Source organism: Bacidia gigantensis (genome assembly GCF_019456465.1).
Source record: "Bacidia gigantensis strain McMullin 20006 chromosome Unknown contig_180, whole genome shotgun sequence".
Classification (NCBI taxonomy): Eukaryota; Fungi; Ascomycota; class Lecanoromycetes; order Lecanorales; family Ramalinaceae; genus Bacidia; species Bacidia gigantensis.
In genome coordinates, this window is record NW_025408596.1 from 2,497,905 (window position 1) to 2,510,984 (window position 13,080).

At 41.9% G+C, this 13,080-nt stretch overlaps 4 protein-coding genes across 4 annotated transcripts; 2 read left to right on the plus strand and 2 right to left on the minus strand.

The window, feature by feature from the left end:
- Nucleotides 1-387: 387 nt before the first annotated feature.
- Nucleotides 388-1,754, minus strand: KY384_003680 (uncharacterized protein; the record flags this gene model as incomplete). Its single annotated transcript, XM_044812193.1, has 2 exons — nucleotides 388-824; nucleotides 1,001-1,754. The coding sequence occupies 2 exons, from the start codon at nucleotides 1,752-1,754 to the stop codon at nucleotides 388-390; spliced, it is 1,191 nt and encodes a 396-aa protein (XP_044671326.1).
- A 946-nt stretch (nucleotides 1,755-2,700) lies between these two features.
- On the plus strand, nucleotides 2,701-3,806 carry RFC4 (replication factor C subunit 4; the record flags this gene model as incomplete). Its single annotated transcript, XM_044812194.1, has 2 exons — nucleotides 2,701-2,783; nucleotides 2,843-3,806. The coding sequence occupies 2 exons, from the start codon at nucleotides 2,701-2,703 to the stop codon at nucleotides 3,804-3,806; spliced, it is 1,047 nt and encodes a 348-aa protein (XP_044671327.1).
- Nucleotides 3,807-3,934: 128 nt separating this feature from the next.
- On the minus strand, nucleotides 3,935-5,021 carry KY384_003682 (uncharacterized protein; the record flags this gene model as incomplete). Its single annotated transcript, XM_044812195.1, has 2 exons — nucleotides 3,935-4,923; nucleotides 4,973-5,021. 2 exons carry the CDS (start codon nucleotides 5,019-5,021, stop codon nucleotides 3,935-3,937), a joined length of 1,038 nt encoding a protein of 345 aa, XP_044671328.1.
- Nucleotides 5,022-5,902: 881 nt separating this feature from the next.
- On the plus strand, nucleotides 5,903-7,861 carry KY384_003683 (uncharacterized protein; the record flags this gene model as incomplete). Its single annotated transcript, XM_044812196.1, has 1 exon — nucleotides 5,903-7,861. One exon carries the CDS (start codon nucleotides 5,903-5,905, stop codon nucleotides 7,859-7,861), a length of 1,959 nt encoding a protein of 652 aa, XP_044671329.1.
- Nucleotides 7,862-13,080: the final 5,219 nt, after the last annotated feature.

Consider the following 13,080-nt stretch of genomic DNA (forward strand, 5'->3'; position numbering starts at 1 on the left):
AATACGCTTCATGCCTCGTGGACTCGTCCTTAGTAATATCTATAAATTATATACTGAAGAAAAGCGCGACACCTCCCAGTAATCCAGTGACAGCTAAATGTAGTGAGAACAAAGAAGAGTTTCCACTGGCTCCAGATTCTGAGTCACTCCCCGCCCCAGAGGTGCTTGTACTTGTTGGGTTGCCAATTCTAGCACCTCCTGTACGAGACGCGGTCGCCTCGATTGGATCTTGCACAGCTGATGCGTCAGGAACACTACTAGAGCCTGTACCGATTTCCCTGACATTGTTTTGAGTTGAATTGAAATTAGTTTGCGCCAGCGAGATTTCGTTGTTCGCCAAGTCATAGACCACATAAGCCGACCGCAGAAAGGTATCACCAAGCACAGCTATATCCCCCCTGTGGGTGCAATACCAAAGATACAAAGCGAGTCCTGGTTGGATAATCCCTGGCGTTTTTCGAGCTCGAGACGGTCTTGTGATATGTCCTCGTTGGGATTGATCACCAATTCGCTGATAGGCACCGAAATTGTCGGTGACGTGAAGGTGAAACCGACTGTAATGTTTTCATTTGCAAGGTCACAGCTACAAAAGCCGCTGCCTTGGCGTTGACTGAATTGGACGTTTAACGCGTTGTAGATTTCGCTCGTTAGGTCGTCCGGTAGATAAGTCATAGTACTCCCACTATCTAATATTGCGGCAGTTGGAAGATCGGAAGTGGTACTCTGATTGTTGCCACTTTGGGAGATGCTCAGGCCGCTAATAGAAAGGAGTAGCTCCGCAAATTCTCCTTGTACCTTTTGAATAGGCAACGTCTGCAACGATCCTGAAGAGACACCAGAATCAGTCTTGCTTCTTTATGTTCACTGTACTTTGTGATGTCGTCCTCTCTGGCCGTCCAAGAGGTCTCAAATGATATCAACGGCAGGACCCGAACTCGAGGCAACGGGCTCAGACTATGAAACAAACTGAATGAATAAGAGAAAATTGTGGTTGACTTACCCGTATACTTATCGGTGTCTACACCACCGAACAGGATCGACCCAGTGCTAGATTGGAGATCATCAAGCCATAAAGAGTAGGCATTTGAATTTATGAGCTTGGCGTCAACTAAAGCCTGTGGCAGGTTCGGATACGGCTTTTTGTTGTTGCGATTGACCTGAGCTTCATTCGCGGTGTATCCTAAACCAAGAATTCCTGATGTTGTGCTAGACTGGTAGCCAATGCCGAACTGAAATTCGTCTAAGTTCTTATCACCAATACTCAGAGTGTCCGTTGCGTAGTCTCCAAGAGCTGCGGACCCGTCGGCATAAGTTACGTTGAAGTCGTCGGAAAGAAATTTGTAAGAGCTGGAGGAGTTTGCATTGTATGTGCCTGACTCGGAGCAGGGGTCTGATCCGAGCGAACACACTCGAGAAGATTTTGTGTTCACCCACAAATCGCTGCTGCCGGTGTCTATCCTGACGCGCAGCTCCTGAGTCCCTAAGCTAAGATTGGCAGAGTATGAGTTGATCTGAAGGGAAGTAGTAGTCAGCACCTCCTTCAAGCGCCGGACAGACGTTACGCTCACTTGATTGTCCAGACCAACGGTCACAGAGTCTCTTCGTCGGAGAGCATTGAGGTGTCTTGGTCCTGATCTTTCAATTTTCAAGCCAAAGACGGCGGGTGGCACATCACGAGAAGGGATGAAATTCAGAGCAGCGCATTCAAATACCATTAAAGCCGCCACCAGGGCGGTCCTGAAGGAATGGGACATGTCTTGTAATGATGAGATTACAGGTAGTGCAGAAGGCGATGAGGTTGAGGAGAAAGGGAATTACGGACATTGACATAGGAAATGGGACTTCTTGTTCAACTCAGCATGTCAAGAAGGGTGACGCGGCAGTGAGGCGAACAGATAATATCAATCCTTACACTTTCTAGAGGCCGAAGGAGAGGACGGGAGGGGGAAATGTAAGGAAGGACCCACTCCACAATAGGGCATAGGCAGAAAGCGGTGCTGGGTGGCGAGAGGGCCAAGCTCTGATGATTGTATGTCAGTGTCCATTGAGCTGACGTACTCTTCGGCAAGGATACTGCCGAAGATAGGATGCAGGAAAAGCGTCTGAAATACAGCGCTTTCGATGGAATTTGGTGACACAAATCAGGGTACAGACGCTGCTGATGCGCCACTCTTGTTTTTGAATGTTGAAGCTCATTCGGTTGGTAGACAAACTGTGCTCAAAATGTTTCATGGGTGTTTGTGCCAGGCGGGTGCTTCATGCGTTTAGAGGTGGAGAATGGAAAGGACGATTACAAGCCGACCCGAAACCTTTCAGATCCTAGTGCCTTGTAGGCTGTGGCTATGCCGGGACAAATGACCGGTCTTGACCCAGAATATTGAGCACACTGGACGGAAAAGGAAGGTGGCCTGGCGAACAGAATGCGATCTAGTCTGGCGAGCTGTGAGCTCATCAAGCAAGCTCCACGTATGCACCCCACTAAGAAGCTTGTGCGAGCTATGTTGCTGTTGTCGCCACCCTCTGTCGTGTGCAGGCTGATCGACGGTTTGCGAAGAGCTAGACATAAGGTGGGTGGATTGAGCTAAGCCCTAGCTACGGAATAGGACTAGGCTCATTACATTTAGCGCGTCTTGTGCGGCTTCCTGCTATCGATGGTGATCACTACATCTTCACTCACTGGCGGGAAAGACCTGCGAAACAATGGCTAAAGCCGAGTCTTCCAAGGCAGCTGCTACCAATGGCATTAAGTCACATGCCAATGCAGCTACCCCCGATCTACCCTGGTATAGAGGTCCCATCACATCCACTCTATTTCCTTCGACGCGTCTTAACCTTGAAACAGGGTCGAGAAATACAGACCGGTCTATCTCGACGACGTAGTCGGCAACATCGAGACAATTGAGCGACTCAAAATAATCGCAAAGGATGGCAACCTCCCCCATATCATCATCTCTGGCATGCCTGGAATCGGGAAAACCACCTCAATATTGTGCCTTGCGCGCCAGCTATTGGGCGACGCCTACAAAGAAGCGGTCCTCGAACTGAATGCCAGCGACGAGCGCGGTATCGACGTCGTCCGCAATCGCATCAAAGGCTTCGCTCAGAAGAAAGTCACCCTTCCTCAAGGCAGACACAAGCTCGTCATCCTCGATGAAGCTGACAGTATGACTTCGGGTGCACAGCAAGCCCTGCGAAGAACAATGGAGATCTACTCGTCAACCACACGTTTCGCTTTTGCCTGCAATGCCTCTAATAAAATAATTGAGCCCCTACAGAGCAGATGCGCGATCTTGAGATACGGCAGGTTGACAGACGCTCAAGTAGTGCAGCGGCTCTTGCAGATCTGTGAGGCGGAGAAGGTCGAATATGCAGATGATGGGCTCGCAGCGCTTGTATTCTCAGCAGAAGGCGATATGCGTCAGGCAATCAACAATTTGCAAAGCACCTGGGCAGGTTTCGGCTTCCTTAGCGGGGAGAATGTGTTCCGTGTTGTTGACTCACCCCACCCGGTCAAAGTGCAGGCAATGTTAAAAGCTTGCTGGGAGACGAAGATCGAGCAAGCCGTTGAAGGACTACAAGAGCTGTGGACTCTTGGCTACAGCTGCCATGATATCATATCCACCATGTTCCGTGTCACAAAAACAATGCCAGGATTGAGCGAGCATGCCCGACTGGAGTTCATAAGAGAAATCGGGTTCTGCCACATGAGGATCCTAGAAGGCGTGCAGACATTGGTTCAGCTGAGTGGTGTCGTGGCAAGACTTTGTAAGATCAACATGAAGCCTGAACTGTTCGTTCCGCCTTAAGATACTAGGACTTGGCAGGTCTGCGAATAATTGCCGGCAAGGACGTCAAGCGTCTGTTTCGTACCAGTACAAATGGACGGCTGCCCTGAAGAGAGCAAGACGGCAACAGCTGAGATGCAACGGGTTCGTTATCGGGCTTGCGGTAATGGCGGCTTGATGTCAGCCAGTGCGGTGTCGCTCTCGGTCAGAATCCATAAGCATTGCCACCACGCAAAAGCACCCACAACAAGAATGCTATAATACATCACCGTCCAGACAAATCCCAGTCGCTCCTCCTCGGCATTTTGATTCGTGCCACTATCCTCTTTACCTCTTGTTGGCCCTCCCACTACGCCACCTTGAACCTCAAGTCCGCCAACGCGACCCCATATTCTAGGTAGACCCATCCAATTGCACTGAGCATGGATGAGTACAACAGCCCACAAGCTACCGGTCCTTAGAAATATAAAGGTAGCGTACCAACCGAATACTGTCGTATATCCAAATTGTATGACGGATCTGAGTAATGCGGGTAGCCAAGGGGTGTACGGATGTGTGAGTTTGTATTCATAGAAATGATGAACATGGGCGATCCCGAAGTACAGAGGGGTTGCGAATGTGAGAGTGGCGGCTGGTAGAAGGGGTCTCGCATGGGTGTGCAGGGAGACAATGTTAGAGCGAAATAGAAGCTCTTCTGTAAATGGTCCTGCGATATAATTCCGCCACCCAATCCAGCTACTCAGGGTCTCTTGCAAGAGTCGTCCGTTGAGCCATTCGCGATGGCCGCCTTCAGCAACACCCTTTTCGAAGAGTGGACCGGCGAACAAAAGGGCGGTCAAGAAGAGGGTCTTGAGTATGCTAAAAAGATTGATAGGATAGAGGCCCAACGAGTGAGCGATGGTGGAGATAGTGTCATCACTGCGCGTCGATAGCATATAGCTTGTAATACATGTCGACACCGTGATTGATGCAGTGACGAATCGAATGCGCTCGCGTATGACGCTCGGCGCATCTCTAGATAGGGTTGGCGAAGGCCGTGTGGTTGGAGAGAGATAGAACGGAAGGACAAAAAGGGCGGTATAGGCAACGGAGAGGGCCACGACCAACGTGGTCGAGAGCATGGGCGCTTCTACCTCTTCTGTGAGGAGGATGAGCGATGGGATGGATTGGGTACGCGGCCGACGAACCTTGTTTCTTGACAATGCTTGACAGCCTGTTGTACAATGTCGGAGGCATCATGAAGGTGCGGTTCGCGATTTGCCGATTCCCTCTCTACAGCCTTCAGGGCGGCGATGGAGGCGAACAACGATCGATTGCGAAGGAGGCTTCCATCCCGAAGCAAGGGGTTATACCTGGCTTGATTGGCATCTACAGATTTCCAGCATACGTGAAACCCAAGGTAGTACTCCACACTAGACTGATCCAAGCCATTTCTGCATCGTCCACGGCAGATCGCGTAGTCTTGCAGGCCCGAAGTCAGACTCTCTTGACTCTATTCCTGTCAAGGGCCAATCGATACCTTCCCTCCCGCAGCGCTAGGTCTGGAATTGGAGGGAAAACGACGAAGGAAGGCCTGCAGCACGAGAAGGTGATGGTCCATCAGACTGGGCAACATCGCATCTGATATCTGATATAGAACCTCGCTCTCTCCCCATCTTCTCATTTTACTCGCAATCGTAATATCTGAACGAAGAGTCGCAGTTGGGAAGGCCATTGGCACCATTGGTGTCGTACCTGCATTAGCGTCCAAGACAGCCCACGGCTTAGCTCTATTCCGTAATTCCCCTGATCTCGTTTCTTCGTTTCTTCGTTTTTTCGTTTCTTCTCTTCTTGAAACACAGTCTCTTTCTTTCTTGTTTTTGATATCTCCAGTCACTCTTTTATAAGCATTGGGAACAGTCACGACGCTCCTTTGTCCTGTATTTGCACCTTTTTCTTACAATTTTCTCTACCTTTTTTAGCCTCAAGAAGTCCACACATCTTGTGCGAGGATTGCTCGATAGGACACTCTAATCCACATTAGGCCTACCAATTGCCAATCAAAGCACATGGAAGAACCAAGGCCCGTGGGCAGCCTCTTCCTTCCTCAGTCAAAGCAATGACAGACCTGCCCAACAATGCCTTCACCGCCTCGTCAATCCAGGGGCTCTCCTCGTAGAGCGCTTCACGAACGCAGCGACTCGCAAGCAAACGAGAGGGGCTCGCCCAGACCACGATCATTCGTGGAGCCACAGGCTAAGTATTTTGAGGAAAGCCCTTATCCATCGAGGCCGTCGCAGATCTTGAGGCCCAATGGGCAGTTCTCCGCACCAGCATTTTTGGCAGATGCCGCCAATCTAGAAGAGGGAGACCAAATAAGCAAGTGGAACTTAGCAGGAAGCCGGCACGGGAGTGATACAGGCTCCTTTACTCAGTCACACCTTTCAGATGTTACGGTTGATACAGCATCGAAACGGGAGTCGACCGCTTACGCCACTCCTAATGCAGGAAGAAGTGAAAGCGCTTTAGCCCTAAATCCCCCAGCAGCGACGATCAGGAGGGTAACAGAGGATGAGGCACTGTCGGACCTCCATAAATCTGCTGCATCGTCAGATCGTCAGCCTTCCAATAAAGATTCCGATAATTCGCTATCCTCGACAAATACTACTGGTACTGTCGTAGTAAGGAAACCCAGAGATGGGAAAAAGCGTGCTTCATATTCTGCATTCCCATACACTGGTCGTCCGAGCTCTTCTCGATCAAACCTATCAACACCCTCGTCTCAGAGGTCAAGTCCGAGAATACCAGAGGAACAAAGCTCTCTGAAATCTACTGGCTCCCCAGATACTCCAGACTCTCCAACGGGTTTCGCAAAAGAGCGCAAGGTGTCGACTGCTTCTGTTAATCATACCGCGCCTAGCCAAGCAAATCAGACAAGACTGCAGTATCCGGTAATTAAACCCCCTTCTGTTTCGGGGTCGTGGGCCGAGTCATCACATGGACCACCTCAGGTACCTCCAAGAGCGGCGGAACGGGCCCAGCAGTGCTGGAACCCTCATCTCTCAACGGTTCCTTCCGAAGGAAGAAGCTCCGTTTCAGCAGAGCGGACCAGCCAGGGAATTTGGCTTTCTGACTCCTCACGTGCCAGCAAAGCATCGTCAAAGCTACTCAGTCCTCGGCCAAGTGCCGAACGACCACCAAGTGCTCCTATCAATACCCTTAGGCTGGAATCAGACTCAGACAATGAGGCCATTACCTCTGGGTCAGTAAGCCCACCACCTGTTCGCCCAAGAGATTTTTCGGGTTCGACAATTAGAGTGGTGGAGGAGGAAGCGCCCTCTAGGCTGGATATCCCATACACCATCCCTGGTTCGAGAGACTCTACCAATATGGAACCTGCTGTGCCTGGAAACCGAATGTCTGCTGTGGTGACGCGGCCAAGCTCCCGAGCGAGCTTTTTTCGAGATAGTATCCCAGCATGGGCTAGATCTTACTATGCACGGCCAATGTCATCAAGTTCTTCGTCCGGTCAGAGGGATTCTACGGCAACAGACAATATCTCTATCAGTGTCTTTCGCCCAAGGACTAGAACACAAGGGAACAATCATAGGCCCGATCGCCGTATAAGCGGGCTTAATATGCACCCAACCAGGCCAGACGAGATGCCCGTGGTCGGAACACGCAGGCCGCAAGGCATGTCTCCGCGATGGTCACCTCACCTATGGCACGATCGAATGTCCTTGGGCCGCCGAAGAAGCATCTTCAAAGCCCCAAGCATAGACGAAGCGGCAGAAGGGAACGTTATGAACAAACGCAATAACCAAATCATTCTGTTCGCTGTAGGATTTATCTTTCCCCTGGCCTGGTTTCTGGCTGCTTTCCTACCTTTGCCCCCAAAGCCTGTCTTCATGTCGGACAAAGGCAAGAGCGCCGTCCGTGATACACAGATCTCCCAAGACCTTGAAAAACAACTAGGCCCCACGGATTGGGCGCGATACGAGAATGCAAGGTGGTGGCGGAAAATCAATCGCATCATGTGCGTCACTGGGGTGGTTGTGATATTGATTGTTGTAAGTCATAGATATGCCACGCATTGAATTCCGCTGATTGATGGTAGATCATCATAGCTGCTGTAACGGCCACCTAGGATTCTGCTCCGAATTTTCATTCTATATGCTTCCACGATGACGATATTTTTACGATCATAGAGAATGCTCGATGACAGAATTTACAACACTGTCGTCATCTTTTATAACGATTCTTTGGCACATAGCCAGGCTCATTACGATTTAGCGAGCGAGCGATAATGTCACGTATGGGAATTGTCAGTTTCACGTTGCTATTTGGAACACATGAACAAATATGACGACGCTTTTAAGTCCGAGGATCGTGTTATGTATTGCTATCTAGATTAAATATGTATTATGAGAACTGAAATAATCTTCAGCTAATCCAATTACTTTTCATAACAAGCCCTGCCTCCATTCTGTGGCGTTTTTATCAGGCATGGCCTTCAGAAATTTGTTGGACGAAGGGCACAGACCCAACTTCACGAACGACCTTCGAGTCTCGTAAAAAGCAGTAATAATTGACGATCATTGACAGCTGCCATGACTTTGATTTTATATGCGCCGCCTTTGATGCGGGTAGATGTAAATGCCTACTTAATACAACGCACGTTATGCAATTATAGCCTCCGGTATATGCATCCTCGATCAGCACCTATGTAGCACAAGTAGCGCATGCCGCAGCATGTAAGCAGAAATCTTCATGCAATCATAGCTCATAATTATAGCCCCTCCATACTTGTCATCTTGACCCATAGCTCATGACTTTTCTGCTTCCTCCTCTCTTCTTCCTCTGGATCTGGCGCTTCCGTGATCCCCTCTGTCTTCCTCCACTTGAGGTTTTTTCGCACCTGCCAGGCCATCACGGCATGGATGGCATACCCGATTGCGCTTAGAAAACTGAACAGAATGATTAAAGCCCATATTGACAGACTAACTCCGGAATCCCCGCCCTTCCCAGGTGTGCCTGCATAGCATTCTGCTTGTCGTAGGGAGGCTGAGGCGGAAGGCGAATTGACGCAGGAACCAAGCATGAGAATTGGGGAGAGCAACATCATGATGACGAAGCAGATGCCGAGGGTGAACGCTGACATGGGGGGTTGCGACGGATGAGCAGGTGGGCGTGTAGGCTTGGGAGAGTATTGAAAAACGACAAGCCGGGAATGAAGAGGGTTTGGAAGATCTTGGGACTGAACATTCAACTGTAAGCTCACACACAATGCGGAAGATTGGGGAAGGCTAACAAGGTTACATGGTGCATTTGAACGAGCCAGGTCGAGCCCAGTGCTACCAGGATCATGCTGATGAAGCAGAGGATGGAGACAACGGTGGGAGCTTGTCGCGTGAACTTGGAGGTCTTCGCCCATCGATCGTCACCGTTCCAGGAAAAATTCTGGTAGGTGAAGGTGTCTGAGAGTCCTGGCATCTCGAATGGTTCAATAGATTTGAAAGTAGGCAAAGATATAGATGGGGCAAGAATGACGACTTAGAGAAGATGGTTGTGACGACTTCTTCAACCCATAGTATTGTTTGCACAGCTGTCTTCAAGGAAAGAATGCTGAGCAGCAGACGAAGCGGATGAAATGTTGTTGTCAGCGGACGTAAGGCTCATTTGGAGGCAGTATCCTCCGATATCGAGTGGCGGGTCATAGGTCAGACGAGTAATTCAGAGTCCCACAGATGTCGGAGAATCATTGTTGCACGTCAGCGCTTGAAGTTGCTTGCCTCTTGCTTTGTCCAAAGAAAGAAACGATAAGCATTGCGAACGGCCTTGAGTGCGGGCTAAACGGCTTTTTTTTTATTTTTTATTTTTTTTTAAAATCCTACGCCGTTTCAGCCTTATGGGCTATGCCGGGTGCTATCTACGCAGACGAGCTACTTTATATCAATAGAAGATACTTACTAACTCCTTAGACAATTAAAATAATTAAATTAAAGAATAAGTATTAAAAATTAAAAATTTAATTAAAATGCTGCAATCTTAAATTACTAAAACTATTAATAGTTTTAACAACTATTACCTTTTTAATAAACTAATATAAAATAAGCCCCTATATTCCTTTTTTTCTTATAATATATAGTATTATAGGTTATAAATATTTGTTTTTTGCTGCCGACTATATTTATATTAATCTAAAAAGTTATTTAGCTTTATAACCTTCTATTTAAAATAGAAATTAACCTTTATCTATAGCTTTGCTTTTCCTAAATACTTAAAAGTTTTAGTTTAAAATAAAAATTATATAACTATTATAGCTTTTTAAATATTTTTTAGCTAGTTATTAATGTTTATAGCTAAAATATTTTAGCCCTAGTATTTTTTTTTTAAATTAGTATATAGTAGATAATTAAGTATTAAGTATTTAACTGTTTTTTAGCTTTATTTATAGTTATATATAGCTAAGTCGGCTAATTTCTTTAAATATAAATAGCTATAAAGCTTAATAGCCCCTATTTTAGCTTTGATTATAATCGATATTATAATTTATAACTTATTTATATACTTAAAAATGTTTTTTTTAAAAGGTTTTTTTACTAGTTTATAAAGATTACAGTTTATCGGTAAATGCTTTTAGTTATTTTTCTATATTTTTAAAACTATATCTTTTGTCTTTTAATTTGCAGCTAATCTAAGCTTATAGATTAATAGGTAATAAAAAGCAGTAATTTTAAGTAGTTTATTATTGCCTATCTAGCTAGTAGCTTTTTTAGCTAAGTTATTAACTAGCTTATTTTTATAGATCTTTTTATAGCTTAGTATCTAATAAAGCTTAATTATAGTTCTTATACTTTTAAGCTAATTAAAAAGTCTTATTATATTTTATATATAATATTAGCTAGATTTGTTTTTAGGATTTTAGAATATTTAAAAAGCTTTTTAATTATTAATAAATAGTACTATTTATCGCTTAGGAGTATTCAATAGCATAAGAATTAGTAATTAAATAATTTTAATTATTTTAGCTGCAGGAACAATATTAATAAAGTTTAAGCCTAAATAAGTATTATAGGTAATAAGCTTTTAGTAGTATGTTGGATTAATTAAGGCTGCTACTGCCCTAATTCTTTCATTAATATTACTACTATTAAAGTAGTAAATAATTTACTTTTTAAATTTTTTTTTTGCTTCTTCTAAAATCTTATTATAGGTTGCAATCTTTAAATTATTATTTTTAGCTATATTTACTATTAGTAAAACCTATTAAAGGTAGATTATAAAAGGAATATTTCTTTTAATTAATATATTTTCGTTTTTAGTTTAGCTGTTAAAAATATTTTTAATCTTATATAAGGGACTGTCTTAGTTTTTTTAGCTTTTAATATTAGCTTTTTTATATAGTTAAAAGATCTTTTAATAGATTAATAAGTAGTAAATTCTATTTACTATATAATAAATTATTTTTATTAATTATAGATCTATAGGTTTAGTATTTATTTCTATATTTAGTATAGTACTAGTAATATACTTAAAAGCTTTTATAGCTGCTATAATAGCTTCTTTTTAGAAAGCTCTAAATCTTTAAATAATCTTTTAATAGTAGCTTTTATAGCTTTATCTACGCTAGAGTAGGACTTATATTAAGTAGCTATAAAATAGCTTTAAAAAGACAGTAGCTTAGAATAGCTTTATTATTCCTAGCAAAGCAACTTTTTATGCTATTTAAGTTAAACTTTTTAGAGCCTCTTTATAAGCTTTAGTTTTTTTTAAAGCAATTTCTAGGTATAATCGTTTATTTAATATTAAGTTAAACTAAACTTTTAAATAGCAAATACTTTTAAAAAGGTAAATTTCCTAAGTATATATTCTTTTTTAAAGTTCTAGCTTTACTAGCTTCTTTTATTCCTTTTCTTTTATTTATTTTAGTTACTAAAAAAAATAAATTAGGTTATATTTATCTATCTATATTTTGAATTTAATATAAATATTAGCTAGCTTTTAATAGGTTTTTTTAGTATTTTTTCTAATAACTAGTATATATATATTATCTATATATCCTATTAATAGGCTTTTACTTTTAGCTACCTTAAGAATTTTATAATTATAGAATAGCTAAAAAATTAATAATAATAATAATTTTTAAAGAATTTTAATCTCTATATTAAAGGAAAATATAAGCCCCTCTATAATTTTAATTTAGCTAAATTAGCTTATTAAAAAGCTTTATAACTAGCCTATTAAGTTAGGGTTAAATCTAAATTTATAGATATTTTAAAAAAGTTATTTATAATTAATATTATTAAATACCCCTAATATATCTAAGAGTATTAGGCTTGCTACTGATTTATTTTTGCTTTTTTAAGCTATATAAACTTATTTTATAAATAAATAAATAATATATTTATAGGAGGTAGCTTTTTTTCCTTTATAATAAATAATTAAGAATAGGTAATTAATTTCTACTATAGCTAAGATTCTTTTAGCTAAAATATATTCTATTATTTTACTTAATATTTTTAGTAAAGAGATTAGCCTATAAAATTTTAGATCTAAATAGTTTTTCTTTATAGGTTTATAAATTACTATTACTATAGCTTCCTTTAATATTACTAGCTAGTATTATAGCCTAAGACTTGTATTAAATATATTAGTAAAAAGGTTATTAATTACTAAAAGAGCTGTTTTTAAAATTTAATTAATAATTATATCTAGCTTAGGAATATTATTAGCTTTAGACTTTTTAATAGCTTTAATAACTTTTTATTCTATAATATCTAGAAAAAAAGTAGCTATAAAAAGCATTCTAGGCTATAATATATATTAGAGAAATCTGTTAGTAATAGCTTTAAAAAGAAAGAAACTTAGAAAGCTTTAGCTTTCTTTATATTATTTATCTATAAAGTTTTATTTTAGCTTTTAATCTATAGAAGAAAAGTAAAGTAGGGGGCTCCTTGTATCTTTAGCTATCTATTTAAAACGAATAGTTAATTTATATTAATAGCTTTAAAAACTTTTTATTTATAATTATTAGCTTAGGCCTTTTAAATAATTTTTTTTTTTTAGCTATTAGTTATTTTTTTTATTACTTAGTTTTTAAAATTATATATAATTATATATTTATACTTAGCTTTCTTTTAGTTATTAATAGCTTTTATACAATTTTTATTCTAGCTTAACTTTATTTTTATAAACTATTTAATCTTTAAAGTAAAAGCTTTTAAAACTTAGGTAATAGATTTAATTAAGTATTTAATAGTATTATCTAGGTTAGCCTATATCCTAAGGGTTTTTTAGTTTTAAATAGCATTAG